We start from the raw sequence: 25,310 nt of genomic DNA, 5'->3' as shown, positions 1-25,310 counted from the left end.
TTCATGTGCAGACCATTTCCTTCCAAAACCTGCCGCTGCCAGGACGTCCACAACTAATTGCGTCGTAACAAATGGAGATGTTCTGAGGCAACTTAACCCATTCCAAATAAACTGCAGAGCCGTGTAAATTACCGCTAGTGTGCTTGTAAGACGTTAAGTCATTGAGGATAAACGGGGTTCAAGTTTACCTTGCGCAACGCCTATTGCCTCAGAGAGGCATGTTGCCAGGACAGTCGGCTTGGGTGTCTTCCAATTGCTCCAGATACCATCTGCCGGTCTAAATAGCAGACACCTACTCTTGACTGCCTCCGCTGCTGCAGCCAACCGTTGGCTTTGTCTCAGGAGTGTCGACAGTGCCTTCCTTTGCAATGACGCATAGCAAAAAATGGCTAGCTGAAGACCTTTTATCATTTTTTACGTTGAGAGACTAGTGATTATACCTGAAACCAATCCCCGCTGGGAAATAAAATCATATTTCGCGGGAACTCTATTGTGGGGCAAGAGTTATTCGTTGAAAGCAAACATCATATGATGCAGCTTCAAAAACGTTGAATATTAATTAAAAATGAATATTAATTAAAAATACGATCCAGACGTCCGAGAAATGTCAGTTAGAACTCAGCCTTAAAACAAAAGCAGGACGAGCGAAACAAGTCTGAAAGCTTCCAGTGAATATTTCAATAGACTAGGAGCTCCAGAATAAGATTTTCACTCTGCATTGTGGTATGCGCTGATGCGAAACTTCCTGCCAGATTAAAACTGTGTGCCGGGCCGAGACTCGAACTCAGGACCTTTGTCTTTTGTGGGCAAGTGCTCTACCACCTCAGCTACCCAAGCACGATTCACGCCCTGTTCTCACAGCTTTAGTCCTGCATACCTTGCAGAGCTAGCACTCCTGGAAGAAAGGGTATTACGGAGACACGGATTAGCCACAGCCTGGGACATGTTTCCAGAATGAGATTTTCACCCTGCAGCGGACTGTGTGCTGATTTAAACTTCGTGGCAGATTAAAAGTGTGTGCCGGACCGAGTCTCGAACTCGGGACCTTTGCCTTTCGCGGGCAAGTGCTCTACCATGTGAGATACCCAAGCACGACTCACGCCCCGTCCGCACAGCTTTACTTCTGCCAGTGCCTCGTCTCCTACCTCCCAAACTTCACAGAAGTTCTCGACTAGGAGCTCATTCGTAAACTACAAAGACAACAATTAATCACAAATTAAAAATCTGAACTGTGTAGTTTTTCGTGTACATGTGGTGTTTTCTAAGTATGTCTCTACCGCAACAACTGTCACAAACTAAATAAAAAAATATTTACTGACTACTGATTGAAAGCTTACACGATTTTATCTCGGTACTGAGAAATACAGCATGCTGTTGCAATAAAAATAAATATATGTGCTCAATGGACAGCTGACCTGATCTTATTTGTCAGTTCTGAGCACTGCATCAAGCAAATAAACATTTCTGCTTAGTGTCATGACATCATGATCTTCAGTTTCCTCGTCTGCTATTGTGAACAACGAGATATCTGGCGTTTCCAGATCAATTAGGAATTTCATTTCTCGAAGTACCAAATAGTGCTTCTACATACATCTTTCAACCCACTTCCTTATCATTTGTCATTTAGGTTTTTGCAACTCGTTGCGGAAATGCGTTCACACCGAACTGAATTTCGCTCGGTCTCCGCAGAAAGAGCTATGTATTGCGCAATTCAACCCTTTAGGGGTGCTCACGCGATCAATTTTTATTGCGCCTTACTGAGTATTGTAAAATGATATTGACCATCTCAGAGGGATAATAACGGTTTCCGCAGTATATTTAAGGATACTGCAGAGCTTTAAAAATACTCTTGCTTACTCAAAATATTGCGCAACACATTGTACTGTGTAAGGGTAGCATTGCTCAAAACACGCCAGTTCCTGCTGAGAGTTCGTAATTTACAGATATGAACAACTTATCCGGTGACGCCGTAAGAGTATGAATACACCAGGGAAGACAGAGGAAAGGAATTGTCAAAGTGTATTCAAGTGAGCACCTGGGTTACATATTTAATACTCATCTAGTAATTATCTGTAGAAGATTTCGACAAAAATATATTACTATAGGCCACAGTGTAGAAAATGAAATCTGTTGAATATAAGGACTGAGACTTGAAATGTGAAGCACAGAATGTCCTCCTGAAATTCTGCAAATAACAAATTACTCAAGTACTTCCAATGTTTGAAGCAATTACACAACAAGGTGCTACTCTATGTTTTGCAAATTTGTATATTATTCATTTCAAATTTTATAGTTTCTGATAATGTACCAATTAAATAATAGCAGTAAACTTCAATGTAATGTACGTAAGTACAAATACATTCGTTATTTTATTATTCCCTCAAAATCCACTTTTGCAGCTTTACACCTTGGTGTATTTTTCAAGCAGGTGCAAATAGCTTCGCAGTTTTCCATCACAATACAACTGATAGTAGTTGGTGCAGTGAATGTTGAAATTTGAGGCCTTCAAAAGTTTTTTCAGTTGCAAGGTAATCTGCATCTACCTCTATACTCTAAAACCACCAAGGAGTGCATGGCAAAGGGGACGTCCCATTGTGGTAGTTATTAGGGTTTCTTCCCATTCCATTCACGCATGGAGTGCGGGAAGAATTATTGTGCGAATACCTCTGTGCATGCTGTAATTATTTAATCTTATCCTCACAATCCTTTTGAGAGCGATACGTAAGGGTTGTAGTATATTCCTAGAGTCATCAATCAAAGCCAGTCCTTGAAACTTGGTTAGTAGACTTTCTCAGGATGGTTTACGTCTATCTTCAAGAGTTTGCCAGTTCAGTTTCTTCAGCATCTCTGTGACACTCTTCCACAGATCAAACAAACCTGTGACCGTTCGTGCTGCCCTTTCCTATGTACCTTCAACATCCCGTGTTAGTCCTATATGATACGGGTCCCACACATTTGAGAAATATTCTAGACCCGGTCGCAAGAGTGATTTGTAAGCAATCTCCTTTGTAGACTGATTGCACTTCCCCAGTGTTCTACAACCTGCTTAACGAACGACTGAACCAATGTAATCATTTCATTTCACATCCGTACGAAGTGTTACATCCAGATTTTTGCATCGAGTTCCATATCGTCGAATGCTGGCATGTTCGCTCTGAAAGTACAGTTGTGACTAACACTGTAGCCCATAGACTTCTCGTGGATAGGTAGAGCATGTAGCGAAGCCACCCTGACTCCCCTTATAGTAATTACTATCATAAAATTAATCTAGAAAACCCTATTACAGGTTCATTACGCTGACAAGATAACGAAATTGTGGCTCCTAAACTTTCCCAGCGTAATAATTGGTTGAATTCATGTCGGGTCTCCAGCCGAAACATATTGGCATCTGGACACAATGTTTCGGCGGTCCACATGGCCGATATCTTCAGGTGAGTTCGTGCGACAGCCTGCTCATTTCCATCATCTAGGTTTTATTCGTGCCTGGTCTCCAGCCGGAACATATTGTCATCTGGACAACATTTCAGCGGTTCACCTGGCCGCTTTCTTCAGGTGAGTTGGCTGTTGCATTGACTCACCTGAAGATGCCGGCCAGGTGGGCCGCCGAAACGTTGTGTCCAGATGACGATATGTTCTGGCTGGAGACCAGGCATGAATAAAATCTAGATGACGAAGTTATTTGTACCAATCGGACATCTATCAATTACGTAATTAAAAAGCTCCCTATGAGATAAATCAAACTCGAGAATCAGAACTAATTTTCTCCAGCCAACAAACAGCATCGTTGTCATGCCTGAATGGCGGAATACCGGATGGACAGGTTAAACATTTTCCCAGCTCCAGAATGAGATTTTCACTCTGCACCGGAGTGTGCCCTGATATGAAACTTCCTGGCAGATTAAAACTGTGTGCCGGACCGAGACTCGAACTCCTTTCTTTCAGGAGTGCTAGGTCTGCAAGGTTCGCAGGAGAGCTTCTGTAGTAAAGTTTGGAAGGAAGGAGACGAGGTACTGGCAGAAGTAAAGCTGTGAGGACGGGGCGTGAGTCGTGCTAGGGTAGCTCAGATGGTAGAGCACTTGCCTGCGAAAGGGAAAGGTCCCGAGTTCGAGTCTCGGCCCGGCACACAGTTTTAATCTGCCAGGAAGTTTCGTTTTTCCAGTTCATCATTCAGTTAATATTAAAATCGCTTCTTACGGCGAGTTTTCTTAAGTCTCTCTCTCTCTCTCTCTCTCTCTCTCTCTCTCTCTCTCTCTCTCTCGGCACTGATTTTCGATTTCATTGTCTCCATTGAACTTCTGGAAGTATTTGTCAAGTGCAGGAATGAACCTCGATAAATCTTTTGTAATTGGGAGTGGACAGATGTAATTGTGTGACAGGGCTACCTTGATTTATGTTTCTTCCGCTTTAAAATATACTTTCACGTTTAACTTCACTGAAGGCCTTTCATTTACGCTAGCTTTCCCCTGCCCATTTTTTATTAATTATATCACCGACTTGGCAACAACGCTCAGAAAGTTGATGAACAAGACTGATGTCTACGTACCAGGGACAGAAGACCAGCAGGTGAGGGAAGATCTCACCGTCTGATAGGGAAAAGGTGTTGCGGTCATCCTTTGGTTTTTCTGTCTCACTGACATGACAGCTGCGATCATTGAAACATTCCCTTCTAAACAAGAGATAACTCCACTCGCTACAGCGCGTCCCGGGCATAAACATTGCGCGATAATATTGTGGTGCGCGCAATATGTGACACAATACTGTTGCTCAATAAATACTGACCGTGGTCTCGAATCCCAGTGCCTTATGGGGATGGCGTTGGATTCAGGGGACAGGAGTGTGAGAGAGGTGAGCGCAGGTTTAGGTAAAATGCGCCAACAAGGCGACGTGCGACCTACCAACTGTACCGCTGCAGCGTTAAAGTACCTTTGTAATCGAACGCCAATTTACTCGACAGGGCGCGGCCTACCTTCTACGAAAACGGGAAACCACCGACGTAACATCAAACGCAGAGCAATACGTAGCACAGTGGTGACTTCTACACTTAAAACTAATAGAGTATAATAACTACGGAGGTGGTCCCCAAATATACGTTTAATAAATGTGCGTTAAGTGTTGATACGCTTTATCCGATGTAACTTACGTTAGAGGGAACATGCCTTTATCAGTTCAACTGGCTAAGAATCTTTGTTCAGAATACTGCTACACATTCTTCTCAACATATCTTCCAATCGCTGACAATCCGTTCACAACTGATGGGTTGGTAAATGAAAGCTGCACACAGACGTCTATGGCGTGTTTATGTTGACCACCGGTGAAGTATATAGCAAAAATCCTTTGTACCATTTTCAAAATATCCTCTTACATTAACAGGTTTGAATACTTCGTCGCGGGCGGTAATGAAGGTACATGGATCTGCTAAGAAAACGGGTTCGCTACAATTATCAAAATATTTAACGACGTTGTCGTCATTGTAAGCAATATTCTTTCGTTGTCACAGATTTTGTGTAAAAGAGGCTAAATCTAATTTTGGAACCGGAAAACACAATTATGCTGTTAAGTTAAATACGAAAAGGCTTCGTCTCAGATATAATGACAATAAACACGAAATAATAAATAAACATCAATTGTATGACTTCTGATTTAAGGGTGGGCCATGTGACAGGAATGACAAAACTAAAGTAAGACTACCTTCTCTTGTACACCTACCAAAGATCACATATCGTTATTTCTACAGCCACCAGGCAGTAATGTACAATTGCAGGAAGATTTATCCCTAGAACGATACAGTGGTGAACTGGACCCTGCTTCAATTGGCTAATGGCGTTAGCAACCACTCGCCTAACGCAGTGGCTACATTACTTGCCGTTTTTCGTTTAGTGATCCGCTGCCATTGAGACGACGCCCCCTTAGATTCCCAGATTTTATTTAAAATACGCATTACAAGAAATATACGTGAAACAGACACGATAGGACACAAGCGAACTGAGATCTCGGCTGGTACACAGCGACAAAGATAGCCATGAAAATGGGACAAGAAGAAAGGTGGGAATGGAGATCATAGGAGTTCTGAGATGAAACATGTCTCCCGATACTGTAGCGTCCTTTTAAATACCCCTTGCGTGTTACGATAGTCACAACAGCTAATAATAATACTTGCATAGATTCCTGGTCCACCTCTAATGAGATGGTTGTATGTATCCCCTACCCACAGTAAAAAACTATTGGGTTAAGTGTCAAATGAACAAATAGGAACTCCGCTTCTAATCCATTATTCGGTAAATGCAGCTTTGAGAAGATTGTTGAAATGTGAGGGGCGTTTAATAAGTACCTGCAGCACATCTTTTTTTCGGCCAATTTCGGTTCAAAACTGCAGAAATTCTTGTGAGACATCGTGGAATATTCCCACTTCCGCCCCTGTAGTTTCTTGATTTACAGGTAGATGGCGACGCTATACGTAGTTTTCAAAATGGCGTCTGTAACGGAGGTGCATTCCAAGCAGATTGCTGTCATTGAGTTTCTTTTCGCGGAAAACCGGAGCATCGCAGATATTCATAAGCGCTTGCAGAATGTCTGGTGTGACATGGCAGTGAACAAACGCACGCCGAGTCGTTGGGTGAGGCCTCTGCCATCATCACAACAAGCTCCTGTCCGATCTCCCACGCGTCGGCCAGCCGCACACAGCTGTGACTCCTACAGTGCCGGAACGTGCGGACACTCTCATTCGAGGTGATGCAAATGAATTTCTCCTTCTGCGTGACAATGCAAGGCCTCACTCAAGTCTGTTCACCTTTCGACTTCCATCTGTTTGTCCCAGTGAAGGATGACATTGCGGGAAGCAGTACGATGGAAATGGAAATAAGCGTTTGGTGTCATTGGCTGGGAGGCCCCTGGCGGGGCAGGTCCGGTCGCCTTGGTGCAGGTCGACGCGACCTGCGCGCCGGATGGGGATGAAATGATGATGAAGACAACACAACACCCAGTCCCTGAGCGGAGAAAATTCCCCAACCCAGCCGGGAACCGAACCCGGGCCCGTAGGACGGCAATCCGTCACGCTGACCACTCAGCTATCGGGGTGGAGAGCAGTACGATCATAATGGGGATGTTATTGACGCAGCAAGACGTTGGCTCTGACGTCAACCAATACAGTGGTACCATGCATTCATGGAGGCCCTCCCAGTAAGGTGGCGTTAGATTGTCGTATTGAACGAAGATTATGTTAAAAATTAGGGTTTTGTAATCAAAAAAGTAGGGAATAATATGGTATGTTGGATTCCTGAATAAAACCAACCTGCTTTCAGAAAAAAATGTGTTGCATTACTTATCGAACGCCCCTTGTAAATGTGCAAATGAGGGATTCTGTTTTGATGAAAAGACGATCAGGGAGACTTACGCCTTAAAAACGCCAACAAAACATTTAGCATGTCACGAACATAGAAAATCTACCAATAAAAATCTGATCAGCACAACAGAGAAATGCAATTTAAATGGACAGCAATAAAGACGTTAGATGTCCCAAAGAGTATGTATATGAGGAGCAGAGAGCTGCGTTCTCTGCAGCTCAATATAGAGAATACATTCCGACGTCTCCAGCTTGCCCTCTGTCTTTCTCTCCACAGCTGCCCAATCCTGACAACTGGCAACGCTAGTACATACTCTAAGTGAGAACTCAGTCTATGTTTCTTGGAAAATACATACAAATACAAACAAGAACAATGGTCCTTTGTGTCATGCATAAACAACACTATGACAACGAGATAACAGTCAACACACGTACACCAGCATGAAACTATTAGCGAATGTCCTGCAGCTTCACTGGGAACCGAACCAGAATTGGTTTCCACATCCGCCAACGGCAATGACAAGGACTCTTCTCTTGCCGCGCGGGATTAGCCGAGCGGTCTGGGGCGCTGCAGTCATGGACTGTGCGGCTGGTCACGGCGGAGGTTCGAGTCCTCCCTCGGGCATGGGTGTGTGTGTTTGTCCTTAGGATGGTTTAGGTTAAGTAGTGTGTAAGCTTAGGGACTGATGACCTTAGCAGTGAAGTCCCATAAGATTGCACACACATTTGAACTCTTCTCTTGCATCGCGGGAAGAAATTATCATATCCCAATTTCTGGCAAGCTTCGACAATAACGAAGGCGCCGTCCAACGGACATACACACACCCCCGTAATACTGGCTACAAAGATCGTTACAAGGTCATTATCGATGGTTCTTCCACATGCCACGTGTTATGCCCCCAGTAACGTTACGTGTTCTGGGCACAACCTGTCTAGTTGAGTGAGGCATACGAGCAAGGCAACTTGAGGCCCTCTTGATCTCTTTGTAAATACTGCGCTGACTACATACATACAGATCATCACATCGCTACAGCGATGAGATCGGACTTGGATACTGCATTTCTCTGACTACAATGAACATCATATTATTCGAGGGAGGGGAAAGGCTCTGGTTTACAGTGCTTCTGCTCTACTCTGGGCTTATACTGCGACTGTGTTTGACCTGCTGGTATAGCTTAAAGTGCAGTGTTCCCAGTGAGACAGCCAGCTGTCGGTAGAAACTGCGCGGCAGATTAACGACGTCAGCTCGGACACACCAGCTGCCGTTAGTATCGTTTTAGGTGCATTTCCTTGTCTGTTCAGGCAAATGTTGAACCAGCCCTTTCTCCGCCCTAAAGAATGAGACACGCAAACAGTTGCAAGAGGCAGTCAAATGAAAACCGAACACCTGTCATAACAATCAGTTGACCTGATAGGCGGTTCCACGGTTGTAACGTTACGATACTGTCACCAGTGTGGTAGTTGAACGGCATAATGCCACATCACAGGTGCACGCAGGTGTCGGTTTATGACGTTCGTTATCGGCAGACTGGTCTAGTGTTTTCGTTCAGCTGTCATAATATCGAATAACTAGTGCCTAGGATTCGACTACCCTTCAGACTGCTGTGTAGCAGACGAGGCGTGCATTCCTCGCCCGCTCGCTATACGGACGTTGACGGTCACACGGAAACTAGTTCCTCGGACGTGGAACGCTACGCTTCAGCAGGTTGGTTGGGAAACACTGCAGCATGCTCCGTACAGCTTTGCTCTTCAGCGGGCGATTTTCACATTTTTGGCGACCTGAAGAACGACCTGCGTGGATGTCGGTTTCAGTCGGACGTCGAAGTGCAAGATTGGGTGCGATTGTGGATCTGTCAGCGGCCAAACGTGTTCTCTGCAATAGGAACTGATCGTCTCGTTTCCCAGTAGCATAAATGTCTTAACGCGCATGGTGATTACTTTCGAATGAAACCATTCCATGGTCCCATTGTGGGGGGTATTCGGGATTCATTTGACTGCCAATTATAGAGTAGAATAACACAAAGTTTGCATAATACACAGATAAATGTTGTACACCAACTCCTTTCGTTAGGTTAACTTACGACTGTGGCGAAAGGGAGGCCATCCGCCCACAAAGTTGAAATAAAATAAAATTTGACAAATCTACATCTACATCCATACTCCGCAAGCCACCTGATGGTGTGTGGCGGAGGGTATTTTGAGTAGCTCTATCGGTTCTCCCTTCTATTCCAGTCTCGTATTGTTCGTTCAAAGAAATATTGTCGGTATGCCTCTGTGTGGGCTCTAATCTCTCTGATTTTATCCTCATGGTCTCTTCGTGAGATATACGTAGGAGGGAGCAATATACTGCTTGACTCCTCGGTGAAGGTATGTTCTCGAAACTTCAATACAAGCCCGTACCGAGCTACTGAGCGTCTCTCCTGCAGAGTCTTCCACTGGAGTTTATCTATCATCTCCGTAACGCTTTCGCGATTACTAAATGATCCTGTAACGAAGCGCGCAGCTCTCCGTTGGATCTTCTCTATCTCTTCTATCAACCATATCTGGTACGGATCCAACCCACACTGGTGAGCAATATTCAAGCAGGGGGCGAACAAGTGTACTGTAACCTACTTCCTTTGTTTTCGGATTGCATTTGCTTAGGATTCTTCCAATGAATCTCAGTCTGGCATCCGTTTTACCGACGATCAACTTTATATGATCATTCCATTTTAAATCACTCCTAATGCCTACTCCCAGATAATTTATGGAATTAACTGCTTCCAGTTGATGACCTGCTATATTGTAACTAAATGATAAAGGATCTTTCTTTCTATGTATTAGCAGCACATTACACTTGTCTACATTGAGATTCAATTGCCATTCCCTGCACCATGCGTCAATTCGTTGCAGATCCTCCTGCATTTCAGTACAATTTTCCATTGTTACAACCTCTCGATAGACCACAGCATCATCCGCAAAAAGCATCAGTGAACTTCCGATGTTATCCAAAAGGTCATTTATCTATATTGTGAATAGCAACGGCCCTACGACACTCCCCTGCGGCACACCTGAAATCACTCTTACTTCGGAAGACTTTTCTCCATTGAGAATGAATCATGATACTAGTGGACACTACGATGGCCCGAACGCTAGGAAAGAGCGAGAATTTTTAGCTGGTGTTCTGTCTGTGAGACCGGTTTCCATCAAATCACCGAAGTTAAGCGCTGTAGGGCTGGGCTAGCACTTGGGTGGGTGACCATCCGGTCTGCCGAGCGCTGTTGGCAAGCAGGGTGCACTCAGCCCTTGTGAGGCAAACTGAGGAGCTACTTGATTGAGAAGTAGCGGCTCCGGTCTCGTAAACTGGCATACGGCCGGCAGAGCGGTGTGCTGACCACATGCCCCTCCATATCCGCATCCAGTGACGCCTGTGGGCTGAGGATGACACGGCGGCCGGTCGGTACCGTTGGGCCTTCATGGCCTGTTCGGGAGGAGTTTAGTTTTTTAGTTCTGTCTGTGATTGTTTTTATTGGTATTTTAGAAAAGAGTGCATGGTGATGAACTATAATAGTGTATGAAACTTCGTGGCAGTTTAATACTATATGCCGGACTGATACTCGAATTCGGGGCCTTTGCTTTTAACATGGAGTGTTGCTTACGTCATGGTACAAACCTTTTTATACATATAATTCTTGGCCGACCGGGGTGGCCGAGCGGTTCTAGGCGCTTCAGTCTGGAACCGCGAGACCGCTACGGTCGCAGGTTCGAATCCTGTCTCGGGCATGGATGTGTGTGATGTCCTTAGGTTAGTTAGGTTTAAGTAGTTCTAAGTTCTCGGGGACTGATGACCTCAGATGTTAAGTCCCATAGTGCTCAGAGCCATTTGAACCATATAATTTTTGCCCTTTTCGTGTCTTGCAAGTGTACTAAGTTTGGCTGTGTCGTCTAGGAGATTGGGAGATTGTCATGAGTATGTGTACAGTGTAATGGTATGTTAGAGTTGTTAATGATTATGATGAAGTTGCCAGTACGTGGGCCACTCGTCTCGAATAGCAAAAAGTGGATCGCCGTCTGCATAGCACCTAGTTCGTCCTCATCTGAAGGACAGCTCACCATCAATCAACAGCGTCACAACTCCTGCCTCCATAAGATAGTGCAGATAGGTTTACCATTTGATCCCGGACTTAGGTGTAAGATCCAGTGTTCAGGAACTGTACGCCGCTACCTCCCCTGCTCCTGCTGGCCAAGTATTGGGGTGAAAATGTTTCACCAACAGATATAACCAGCGTTAGCGACCTAAGGCTTACTCAGTTTTGAACCCACACCCCAAAACATAAAAGGCACGTGGAACCACGGTACACTTTTGGACGCTACTGCGCATCACCCCACCATTCACCTAACACTAGAATGGCAGCATGTCAGCTAACGAGAGAGATTGGTGGAAAAGCGACAGAGCGGTTAGAGACGAGACAGTGAACGAGGAGGTCGGCTTACCACGATGGATCTGGAGTTGAGGAAGTCCTCGGCGGGCTGGTAGGCGAGAGACGGGCGCAGGCGGTGGTTGATGCGGTCGATCTCGGCCATGATGACGGAGGGCCTGGTGCGCGTCGAGAAGGTGGGCGCCGACACCGCCGTCAGCCGCATGTGCCCCGCGTACGGGATGATGTGGTGGTACGTCTGGCCCTGCGCCACCACACCGCTGTACGCTAACCGCCGCCGACACCGCACCCTGCGACCTGCAGCCTACGTCACCCAGCAGCTCGCTTGGTCCTTAACCGGCAATTTTGTTTAGCAATTCATTTTCTTTGGCCTAGCACAGCCGGAGGTTGAGGAACCAAAACGCCAACGCCTCCTCCGGTACAGCATGTATAAATTATTTTATTTTCTCATTATGCCGCACATCTTCGGAATTCCCCCGATCTCCCACCTATTCTTATTAAGTAACCAGTCTTTCAGGTGGTTTCATACTGCTCCGCATCTTATCTTGTGATATACTTTTCATCACTGCATACACCTAACACACTCACGAGGTGCAAACTTTGTACACTTTTAGCAATCTATCAGGACAACATAACGTCCAAGTTGTTGATGTTGTGGTCTTCAGTCCTGAGACTGATTTGATGCAGCTCTCCATGCTACTCTATCCTGTGCAAGCTTCTTCATCTCTGAGTAACTACTGCAACCTACACCCTTCTGAATCTGCTTAGTGTATTCATCTCTTGGTCCCCCTCTACGATTTTTACCCTCCACGCTGCCCTCCAATACTACATTGGTGATCCCTTGATGCCTCAGAACATGTCCTACCAACCGATCCCTTCTTCTAGTCAAGTTGTGCCACAAATTTCTCTTCTCCTCAATCCTATTCAATACCTCCTCATTAGTTATGTGATCTACCCATCTAATCTTCAGCATTCTTCTGTAGCACCACATTTCGAAAGCTTCTGTTCTCTTCTGGTCCAAACTATTTATCGTCCACGTTCCACTTCCATACATGGCTACACTCCATAGAAATACTTTCAGAAACGACTTCCTGACACTTAAATCTATACTCGATGTTAACAAATTTCTCCTCTTCAGAAACGCTTTCCTTGCCATAGCCAGTCTACATTTTACATCCTCTCTACTTCGACTATCATCAGTTATTTTGCTCCCCAAATAGCAAAACTCCGTTACCACTTTAAGTGTCTCATTTCCTAATCTAATTCCCTCAGCATCACCCGAGTTAACACGACTACATTCCATGATCCTCGTTTTGCTTTTGTTGATGATCATCTTATACCCTCCTTTCAAGACACTGTCCATTCCGTTCAACTGCTTTTCCAAGTTCTTTGCTGTCTCTCACAGAATTACAATGTCATCGGCGAACCTCAAAGTTTTTATTTCTTCTCCATAGATTTTAATACCTACTCCGAATTTTTCTTTCGTTTCCTTTACTGCTTGCACACTATAGAGATTGAATAACATCTGGGAGAGGCTACAACCGTGTCTCACTCCCTTCCCAACCACTGCTTCCCTTTCGTGCCCCTAGGTTTCTGTACAAATTGTAAATAGCCTTTCGCTCCCTGTATTTTACCCCTGCCAACATTAGAACTTGAAAGAGAGTATTGCAGTCAACATTGTCAAAAGCTGTCTCTAAGTATACAAATTGCTAGGAACGTAGGTTTGCCTTTCCTTAATCTTTCTTCTAAGATAAGACGTAAGGTCAGTATTGCCTCACGTGTTCTAGTATTTCTACGGAATCCAAACGGATCTTCCCCGAGGTCGGCTTCTACAAGTTTTTCCATCCGTCTGTAAAGAATTCGCGCTAGAACGTCCAAGTAGTAAGGCGAGTTACTTAGGCGACGTCGAGAAAATCACAACAGAAATTTTACGCGTCATTGATGTGCCGGTGCGTAGCGACCCTGAGCACGAGATGGTAGCGGTCATGCCTCTATCTTTGAAGCCCCGCAATTTTTTTCAACACTAGTCATATTATGTTACACATATCACATTTGGAAGGTAATATGATGAAAAGACACATGTTATTGCATGAAATTTTATTGAATTTCCAATGTTGTCTGGTTGTCTGCTAATTTTTATTATCGCAACAAATATTATATTAGTAACCATTGACATGTAAACGACCAAACGTATAAAGTTTTCCTGAAAATGTGCGCCTGTCGTGATTTCAGAAATTCCATCGATCTGTAATTGGGTGAGGTACCGAGGACTGCTTTGCACCTGGACGCTTCGATCTGCGAGGCACAGGTTTCAAGGACGAGAGACAGGTATGGAGCCGGCCGTTGTGACCGAGCGGTTTTAGGCGCTTCAGTCCGGAACCGCGTTGCTGCTACAGTCGCAGATTCGAATCCTGCCTCGGACATGGATGTGTGTGTCTAGGGGACTGATCACCTCAGATGTTAAGGCCCATAGTGCTCAGAGCCGTTTGAATCATCTGGACAGGCTTGGAAAGCCCAATTCAAACATCGATAAATAAAGGTATAAGTAACTTTTTTCGATACTATAAAGAGTTACAAACGGAAAAATGTGAGGATAATGTACGATTAATCGTCGGATGCGCTTTTGACGTTAGAAGGTGCAGAATGCTTTTTTTCTTACAGACATAGAAAAAAAAATTAAAACGGCGTTTACTACAGCGAACGAATGCAATTTTCTCAAATGCACACGAAATCTCCAGAGTTTCCTCTAAGAAACAAAGCAATTTGGATGCAACCACAAGAAACGCAACATTTTCGTAAATATCGGTGCCGAAAATTGGCGATGCACTATTGAATATATTTTAATAATATCTTCACGATAAACAATTTCTCGTTCGTTATCAATAAAACATGAACAAGTCTGAAGGCGCTTGATAAAGCTTTGAAATTGGCTATAGAAATGAAAGTCGCATAATACTTGTTGTAATAACAAAAATTAGTGACAAAATTTTAAACATGGCTGAAGCAGCAACTGTAGAAAATCTTCACGGTAAATGATAACAGCCAAACAGTTGAAGGACAAAGAGTTATTGAAATCCCGACCACAGTTTCGGTATATCTAAATAGACCTTCATCATAAGCAAAAATACACTAAAATCACATCCTGCAGTGGAGATACATAAAACAATCGTGCCAAAGGCGTCGTCGGTAGTTAAAATATCACCTCTATTTGTACAGCATAATTATGAACACTGGCAAAGTACTGATGATATGCCGTGTTCGCATCGACCTTCTATTCATAATTATGCAGTACAAATGGACGTGATAAACTACTGACGACGCCTTTGGCAAGATTGTTTTATGTATCTCCACTGCAGGATGTGATTTTAGTGTATTTTTGCTTCTGATGAAGGTATATTTAGCTATACTGAAACCGTGGTAAGGATTTCAATAAATCTTTATCCTGCAACTGTTTGGCACTTATCATTTACCGTGAAAAATTAAAAAACAGCGAAATAACATTGGAAATTCAATAGAAGTTCATGGAAATACACGTGTCGTTTCATCATATTACCTTTCTAATGTAATAAGTACGAAATAACATGGCTAGTATTGAGAAACGTATAAATTAAATGAAGAACATGAGCGGGATTCGATCCAGCGATCCATCTGTTACAGTGTTCGAGCGCCCACCAGTGAAGCGTAAAACTTCTCTCGCGAATACTACTTGCAGATTATTTTCTCCTAATGGGCTAGTAAACGAGCACAAAGTTTAAAGTAAATAAGTGATCCGAACTCCCCTTATAAGTAATTTATTACCCACATTTCTAATTTGTGTCTGACATTTCTGCTTTTCTTTCCAGTGATTTATCATTGTCTAAGCACATGTTCCACTAACTTGTCCATATCCTGGTAAGTGGTTTTCCATAGAGTTTTCTCTCCTTCTTGTACACCTCTAGTTTATGTGTAATATAAACACATGATTTTGAAAATCCTTCTATAATAAGACATTTCAAATGCATTCTTTTTTCCTTGTTACGTCTTCCCTATTTCACTTTCATTCAATCTATTGTACCAGATACACAGTTTCAGAAACGTTTTCTTCATTTACGAGGAAACATTCGATACGAGTACAGCTGTTCCGTTCACATTTCACTCTGCTTTTGATGTCAAAGTTGCTTCACCCATCTACTCATATCATGCTTCCCCTACATCATATTTCTTTTACACTACTGTCATCAATATCACGTAGCAAATGAAAATTTGTGCAGGCAGGAAGCAGTCTCGTTTACCAATTAAACCATTTGGGTATGTCTACAGGACTGACTCCAATGATACGGTGATCCTGAACCCAAATCTATTTTCTGGTTTTCCAAACTGGCTCTAGTTTTTCAGGTATAAGCTTTTATCCAGAAAATCTTTACGTTTTGTTGTTCTCCATATCTGTAGACAGCTGTTCCACAAAACACGGAGCTATTTTTTTTATTTCTAATGTTAGTTTTTTGTGGCTTTTCTCTCTAATATCATAGTAGTTGATATTACATTTTGCTTAGATTTTTAACATGTTTTTATATTTTCCGCTTCTGTTTTTACAGGGGCAGGAGTTCTCCGTCTCCGTAGATAGCTGCTCCACAAAATCTAGAGCTATTTTTTATTTTTAATGTTAGTTTTCTTTGTCTTTTCTCCATAATATAATGTAAGTGTAATAATATTTTGCTTAGATTTTTAATCGTGTTTTTATTTCTTCCGTTTCTGTTTTCACGGGGGACAGCAGTTCTTCGCTAACAAGTTCTTCACTAACAGGTTGTTTAAATTATCCCGATGAGTTCTGTTATATTTGTGACGCATATATTCTTCAAAATAACAGGAAGAATAGCGCTGAGTTGTTAACCGATTATGTCTTGCAAACCTCGCAAGCTGCTCCTAAAAGTACTGTGGAGTGCCTAAGACAGTGGACAAATGGGGAAAGAAAATGTTTCACTTTTGAAGGAAAGAGGGCCAAGAAACCAACGCGATGATTGTCATTTTTGTTACTGAATTTAAATGGCTTCAGCAGATACAAAGAAGTGGAAAGTCAGAAACATGACCTGTGCCATAAACATAAATGTTCCTGTAACTGCAAAAAATTCCATCGTCAAATATCGAAGACTTGGGCGGTGTCAGTAGCAGTGGATTTGAATTAGAAGTAAATGCTGTAACACCCTAGGAAGTTCTTCCAGGGAGAATTCAGCAGTCAGATATTAGACCTCAGTCTGTCTAAGAAACTATCTTAACTGTTGGCATTTAGGTTAAAAGAAAACAAGTATTCGAAGACAGAAGCTAAGATTATAGTTTACCGGTGTGGAGAAAATTAGTTTTTTCCACACTTAAGTGAACTTGTGTACTGCGAAAATAACGCTTAAGTACTTATCAAAATGGGTTTACCGGAGTATCGATAGGATTCGAAGCTTTTGCATATAGATCCTCGAGACGCTTGCATTGTGAGCTATTACATAACGGCAACTGCTACGCATGTATTCCAATTGCTCTTTCAACATAACTACATGAGGAATATGAAACTGTCGGGATGGTCCTGCAGATACTTTGTTGCCGTCAGCACAAGTGGTCTTTTTGTGTTGATATGAAGACGGTCATTTTCGTGCTTGTGCAGCTATGTGGCTATACAGAGAACGCATGTCTCATATACATGTGGATTTAGTAGAGCTTGGTGAAAAGTAACATGGCCTGCAAGCGAAAACGTAGCAGTTGATGTAGCAAACATCAGAAATGAACTTTTGGTTGACAGAAAATAAAAAATTTCCCGCGATTGCACATTAAACTGTTTCTAATGGAGAAACTGGTGAAGCAACTGGATAGAAATGGAAATACTATCATATATATCTGCAGATCCTTTCCTGGCCTCAGTAATGAAAAACTTAAAACGGGATCTTCGAATGTCGTCAAATTCTCATGTTCATCAATAATTGAGATTTTACGACGGTAATGAGAGACATGAAGCATGTGCCAGGAACAGTTATGTCTCTGTTGTAAGGAATTTCTTGGGCAACTGTAAAGTGCACAACTATGAAGAATTGACCTACAACATATTTACAAACTGTCTCCACTTTCTCCACAGCCACTTACAAAGACTTCCAGTAAAATCTTCGCGATTTCGGTGAGGAACAGTGAAAGAGGTCCCATGGGGATACCAAAGTGATGGATGAAAGACATCAGGCTAGATGGGACAGGTATACTAAAGTGGACTACTGTTTAAGCCTGCAACACAGCTCTCTTGGTAATCCACATAAGAGAAAATCAGACAGATAGAGATTTCTAATGCAATAATTGTGCACCTAATGATATATGTAGGCTCCAGTTTTATTGTGCGGTTCCATACATTGAGTTTATAATGACATGGTAACACATGCACGCTATTTTTAGTAGTGATTTTTTTCCTATAGTATTTTTCGGTCTCATTTACTTTTTTTTTATAAAATGTACTGTGTTTCAAATACTAGAGCCAACCAAGTAAAACCGAAGAGATAGTTGGATTCAGCATCACCATTAGAAGTATGAACTACAACAGGCAGCTATGTACTACCTGAGGTGCAGAAAAAGACCTAACACGATTTTCGAGTCTCAGCATATACAGACAATATCTGGTCTTTCGTCTCATAAAAAGAAAAATATTTTGTTATCTAGAACTAAACTACGCACTCCCGCCGACGAAAAAAACCCGATGTTCAGCTGTTGATACATCAGTTCTTATGGCTGACAGCGAATATTAGCTGAAAAGAATTCTCGAGAGCTGATAGTCTAGAGCTATGAGTTGAGCAATATCGAAGGAAAATAGGAATGAAATTTGTCAGTTACTTTATGGTTTCAGTCGTTTTCATTTCTTTTGGGTCTTTCTATGTACAAAAAAATAAAAAAAAACGGACCATTATTTCTTCTTACGTTTCTATCACAGTCCACTGAGTACTGATTTCAGATAAAACGCGTCTCCAGATTCTTAACCACCAGTGCACAGATACAGCCAGTTTTTCCAAATTTAATATTATACAAACACCATGCCTAGAGAGATGTTCCTTTCTTGTCATTCATTTTCCAGTTTATTCGTAAAATAGTAGAGTGTACTTATGGACGTACTGAAAACTTTTCAACGCGGTGCCGCAGTTACTTACCACTGCCAAAGATTCAAATTTTACTGTTTACTGTCGTTCGATAACTATGGTCATTTCAGTTTTTCAGCGAATTGATGCATTTCCGTTCTTCTCTTATATTTAAAATAGCAATATTGCGATACACATGCCTTATTTGAGAGGCAGATTTAATTCCTGTCCTTACATGTCTTGAAGACAGCTTCGAATAAACTTTTTGTTGAAATTCTAAGGAACCAAACGTTCAGCCGCGAGGAATGACAGAGGCCGCAGGGCGCGATTCTAATTTTAATCAGTAATGTATCTACAGATATTCGGCTGTTTGTCTATTTTAATAGACTTTTCAAACATATAAATTCAGTTTTTTAGCGACACAGTATTATGAATACAGACAAAAACACTGAACTGAAAAGTGAAAATTTTGGTATTTGCTAATTTTTTAAAATTTAGCGACAGCCTTCTTTGTCGTTCTGTAATATTATGAAGGCTGTGGTGTTTCATGAGCATCTACAGCCGAATATCTGCTAGACTTTGACTTATCTAATACATCCTCGTACAACAGAAACAAAAGCCTTTACTTGTATATGTGTAAATGCAAAGTTAGTTGAAAAGATGCACAGATCAGAAGAAAGTTATTAAATATTAGAAGCTTCATTAATGAGAAACTGAACCATTAGGGTCTGTATGTACTAAGTAAAGCAAAACAGTGTAATTTTAAATATTACCTAAAACGATGATTTTTTGAGTAATTGTGAGAAGCTGTTTGATTTTGTTGCATATTATTAATAGAGTGGTAATTTTGGATGAGTCATTTATCATGTGAGACGGGAAATTCTGCTCTAGTCTCTTGGCACCATCTGGCAGTCTAAATATTCCCGAGCGTTTAAATCGGGCAGGACTGTTTGCCGCTCAGCGCGGGCGAGTGTCTGGCGATTTGCCCCAATAAACGCTCCGGAAGATTGCAGCCGAGTTAATGGTTAGCTTCATACCGTGTTATTCTCAGCATTCACAAGCGAGCTAGTCCCCAGCAGCGGAACACTCCACGGGGTGCCTCTGTTAACACACAAGACAATCGTTGTTTATCAGAACGCCACTGTTGAAACGCTTAGGAGGGAACCACGGACAAAATTAGGATGAAAGGAAAAGTGGATTTGATTACACATTGGGAGGTACTGTGTTACGAAATAGTCTAATACTACAAGCGACGAAGAACTTTTGAGTTGGCTCATCCAAATTAAGCTTTTACGGTCGGTATAGACTTCACACGAAAGTTCCGGGCTAAAAGGCCGTGATCGATGTATAAAACTTTCTCCCAACGTTTCATCTCCGATTGCAGGAGACATCTTCAAAGGTAAGGCGGCGAACTGCAACCAGGACTTGAGAGGACGCCGAATACATGGGCAGTGTAGAGGGCACCACATTCCAACAAGTGACGTCGGCTACAAATTTATCTCTGGTAATGCCAACACTCTCGATTGAAAGTAATCGCTTGTCATTATTACGGTGCAACGTTGACATCCAAATTTTTTCTCATTTAACAATTTCCTCTTTTCTGTTGTCCCACCACCGCCGATTTATCCCTACAAGAGGAATTACGGCCTGGGACGTACGGGTAAATCGGCAGTAGCGGAACATGTTTGCTAAGTTGGTGATCATGAAATAAAATTCAGTGAGACATACGTCATATCGAAAACATCGCATTATCATGCGCGCACGTATAGAGACACTATTGAGGTTTATAAACACCGTAATAATTTTAACGGAAAAGAAGAAGGCATTGCACCGTAACAATGACAATCGATTAGTTTTAGTAGAGGACGTTGGCATTACCAGAGATAATCTCGTAGCCAACGTCATATGATGGACTGTTGTGCCTTCTGCACTGCCCATGCATTCAGCGCTACCAGGCTCTGATTGCAGTTCGTCGCTTTATCTCTGAAGATGTTTGCTGCAGTCGAGGATGAAACGTTAGGAGGAAGTTTTATATATTGACCACGGCCATTACCCCGGAAGTTTCAGGTGAAGTTTTGAGTCGGCGTTCTATAGCGTGACGTATTCGTTCAAACTGTGCCACGCGAGTTTATCGATTGGATTTCATTTGTTACTTCGTCAACCCACTCCATCTACAAATCTACAGTCCCAAACTCCAAGACGTTATGTGATGGTCTCCACTGTGAAGACTGGTTTGATTCAGCCCTCTTCATCTCTGCACAACTACTAAAAACTACATCCTTGTCTCCCTCTTCAATTTTTCTACATCTTAAGCCATATTCTGTAAATCACTGTGAAGTTCGTGGCTGAGAGTACTTCCCATTGTAGAAAATATTAGAGTTTCTTCCAGTTCCACTCAGGTATGGATCCCAGGAATAACGCCTCCTGTGTGCAGTGGTTAGTCTAATGTTGTCTTCACATTCCCTGCGGGAACGACACTTGAGGACACTTAATACTAGTTCTTCAAATTTGGTGTGTAGGCTTTAGCAGGATATCATATAATGCAAGCATGTTGGCATCCATCTTCAAGCATCTGCCAGTTCAGGTTTTCAGCGTTTTCGTGACGCTCTCCGGGAACGAAACGAAGCCGTGATCATTCGTATTGTCATTCGTTGTATACATTCAGTATCTGGTGTTAGTCCCATTTCGTATAGGTCCCACACACCTGAGCAGCATTCTAGAATGTCCAGCGTGAATGCTGTATAAGCCGTTTCCTTTGTAGAATCAGTGCGTTTTTCCAGTACCCTACCAGTCAACCGTTGTTTGCCGCTAGATTTAACTGGTACCGAGCCTATGCGATCATTCCATTCTACTAATGGACTTCCACTCCGCACACTTCGCTCCATTATCAAATTGAATATGTATTTCTTGACGCGTCAGGGTGCAGTAATCAAGCTGTGCTCTATCCTCCCCAGTTTGACATGGTGCCTTTTCACGATCTACCCATCTAATCTTTAGAAGTCTGTTATACCTCGTTTCGAAAGATTCTATTCTTTTCCTATAGGTACTGTTCATCGTCCACGTTTCACTTCCACAAAACACCATACTCACATTCACATAAGACTTTCTAACACTTAAATTTATATTAGCTGTTAGTAAATTTCTCTTTTTCAGTGACGCTTTTCTTGTTGTGACCAGCCTCCATTTTATATCCTCCTTACTTCTACCCTCGGCAGTTATTTTGGTATCCAAATAGTCAGACTTGTCTACTACCCTTTGGTTCCACAATTCGTAATCTAATTCCATATGCATCATCTGATTTAATTCGACTAACTCAATTGCCCTAAGTCTGCTTTTGTTGGTGTTCATTTTATAATCTCTCTATGCTTAACATCCTTCTGATGTTCCAGGCTCTTTGCCGTCTCCAGAATTTTAAATACCATACTAAATACAGAACCATCCAGCCCATACTGCCAGGGTGGTCTGCAGTGGAGTACTTAAGAGACCCGGCTGACAGCTTCATTACTACAATGCCTGCCTATTATTTAAAAAAAATAGCACTAGAGAATCAGATCATTCGAACACCAAGACAGATTGTTTTCATTTACACAGGGCCAAAGGCCTTCTCGTGTGCTAATTCTCTAAATGTAGTCAACAAAATTATACGAAAACGGGGTCAGCATTTTCCCGCAGATTCGTCTTTACGTTTCCCAAGCAACTCCGTTACACAGTTACATAAGTTATACTAAGCTGTTACGGTCAGCCGGCCGGAGTGGCCGTGCGGTTCTAGGCGCTGCAGTCTGGAACCGCGAGACCGCTACTGTCGCAAGTTCGAATCCTGCCTCGGACATGGATGTGTGTGATGTCCTTAGGTTAGTTAGGTTTAAGTAGTTCTAAGTTCTAGGGGACTGATGACCTCAGAAGTTGAGTCCCATAGTGCTCAGAGCCATTTCAACCATTTGTTACGGTCATAGCAGCGCATCACCGAATTAGTTCGATGTCTGCTAACACGTGTACCTCATAATGACTCTAAACAGTTGATTAGTTCTCCAGGATTTGTCACACTGTTGTACTGCATGTTTTTTTTTCCACTGGATTCCTACCGCACAGTTCTTAGTCTCCCATTCGTCTTCCACACTGCTGTATTAAGTGCTGGTCCTATTACATATCGTTGGTAACATTACCCCTAAATGTGTAGCCCTCTCACTACCATTGGGAAGTATGTGTTCCACGATACGTTATCACAGACCCAATGGGAATTTGCTGCACGTTTGCGTCACAAGATAAGTTATCAGAGAACCAGCTGGTTTTGCTGCTCTTTGTTGCTGTGTATCAAAGCCCCATGAGTAATGAGAAACTTGCTAATGCTTTGCAGAATTCTTGTAGTTGCACTTTGCACCTGTGAGAGTTGTGCTGTTTTCAAGTTTCTTTGTCAATATATTATTCCCCTCCGCTCCGTATTGTAGCATCGAATTTGTTCTCGCCTGCAAGTAGGCAACCAAATAAACGGATTTGTATAGCGCCTTTCCAGACACTTGGTGTTAATGAATTGCACGCACGTACTGAGGTTTGCCGCGTCACACACGGTGGCCGTATATGAGCTACAAACTTGGAGGGATGCTCTGCCAACTGATGTGTGTCTGTTTCTGTAAGTCTTTCAGTTTTTGAGCAATCATCTGAAAACCGGGAGATACCTATAAAAATCCATGTATGTCCCACCCCTCCCCGCGTTGAAAAACGAAATGACGGGAAATTTTTTTCATCGTGTTGTTTCTGACTACAAAATTAATTAAAATAACCATAGATTAATGCCTTTTATTCAAAAAAAATGGTAGTGAAAGAGATAAACAATTCTCCAGAACTCATCACTAATCGTGCAATCTGATGCAATTGGGAGCCTTTTTGTTATGAACATTATCTCTGAACCTGCAGCTAAAGAGTGCTGCAATTAATTAGGCCCTTCGCCAAATGGAAATACTGTGTGAGTCGTTCGACATTTCCTTACGGTGTTTTACCACAGATAACAGCTTCGTCAGCGACCATTCAATTAATAGTGCTGACTGTGATGAATCCTTTATCTGTATTGAGAAATAGCGATTTTACTAAGCTTTCTTGGCGTGCGAACGGTGTTACTTTGACTTGAGGTCGAATGAGAATAGACATATTCATCCATGAGGATGAAATCAATATCCAGATCGCCACTTTAATATTGAACGTATGTCTCCACTTTCATGATATAATAATATTCCCCTACCTTTGAATCTGTTTTCAAGATACTAAGTGGTTTCTTGTTTGGATCATGACACCCTCATATATCACGATTCGTCGCTCTCAATCACAACATTTCACATGCTACTCCAGGAGTTGACTATGTAGTGACGCTTTTGGTCCTTTGTACGCCTCTACAATCTCCACGAAGCATACTTGCAACTATTCACCTGGTGACAGCAGCTGTTTTTATTCATGAAATCGCTATTTTTCCTGTCCCCGTTGAACTCAGAGTGGTTGTCACACACGTTGAACCGCTTCAGTAATGATTCCCAGCGCATGTAATCAATTGACGCAGCAGTAACACCTTACAATCGATTACTTCCACCTTTAAAAGTATTCCTGGATCGTGCTATAAAGCAGAGACTTGCTGTTGCATTAACCGATAGAATTAATCATTTGTTTTAACAATAATCTGACGGATGTTAAATACTTGTTAGTCGTAGCAGTTATCTCTGACAGTTTACTCAGATCATCGGCTTAAACTCCACATGTGCTTCTAACTCGAGACTAGTAAATAAATATCGTTTCTTGTTTGGCAAGTTGATGGTTCAATGTCCAGTAGGTTATAGGCTTATCTGGGCCACTGCACATAATTAATATCTTTGGGAACTGTTTGAGAATGTGAAAAATGTGACGCCAAGTTGTACATTCACGCTAAATCGCAAGTATGTCGATAACAGGTTAAATTTTGCCATAACACAGAACGACGCGTGGTTGAAAGAGCAGAAAATGTGTATCTCTGCAGAGCTGAAGCCCGACAGTAAATGAACTTCACGTTAATGACGGTAAAAGATGAACAACTAATATGGTGTTCAGTAGCCGTCATTGAACGTCTTTATGTCAATCTTTATAATCTTACCCTTTTCTTATAAGCATTAAAAGTAAAAAAAAAAAGAGTTTAATATTTTACTGAAAAATCTGTTTCATATTTTCTTAATGATTCTGTTATACGTATGTTTCATTATTCCTTGTCGCTTTTCGTTTCTTAGTAAACAGCTTGGTCACACCTTAGGGAACTGTCATATTTTATATTTGTGCAGTAGGAATTCGATCCAAGTTCAGATCCTGACACTTAACTCAATCTTCGTGTATGTAAACATGCCCTTTCGTGTTTGGGATCCAGATTCCAAGCTAAAACGTAAGCCTTGAATGGTTCGTTTGGAGAGAATACGACCGATTTCCTTCCTCAATCGAAGCTCCATCTCTAAAGACCTTCTCATCGACTGAAAGGTC

General features: G+C 42.3%; 1 protein-coding gene across 6 annotated transcripts in view; it reads right to left on the bottom strand.

Moving 5' to 3' along the window:
* The window catches only part of LOC124612038 (axoneme-associated protein mst101(2)-like), a 117,060-nt gene that overhangs the window by 33,912 nt on the left and 57,838 nt on the right, over positions 1–25,310 (bottom strand). For 4 of the 6 annotated variants that reach the window (XM_047140299.1, XM_047140440.1, XM_047140361.1 and 1 more), the window contains 2 exons: positions 19,865–19,928; positions 11,813–12,001 (listed from right to left, as the gene is read on the bottom strand). In XM_047140299.1, coding sequence (XP_046996255.1) covers positions 11,813–12,001; positions 19,865–19,928 — 253 coding nt within the window. The remainder of the gene's footprint in view (positions 1–11,812; positions 12,002–19,864; positions 19,929–25,310) is intronic. The other 2 variants (XM_047140521.1, XM_047140604.1) reach the window with 1 other exon arrangement.

This window comes from Schistocerca americana, chromosome 1, assembly GCF_021461395.2.
Source record: "Schistocerca americana isolate TAMUIC-IGC-003095 chromosome 1, iqSchAmer2.1, whole genome shotgun sequence".
Lineage (NCBI taxonomy): Eukaryota > Metazoa > Arthropoda > Insecta > Orthoptera > Acrididae > Schistocerca > Schistocerca americana.
The sequence above is the reverse complement of the archived record's forward strand: the minus strand, read 5'-3'. Positions and strand labels throughout refer to the sequence as shown.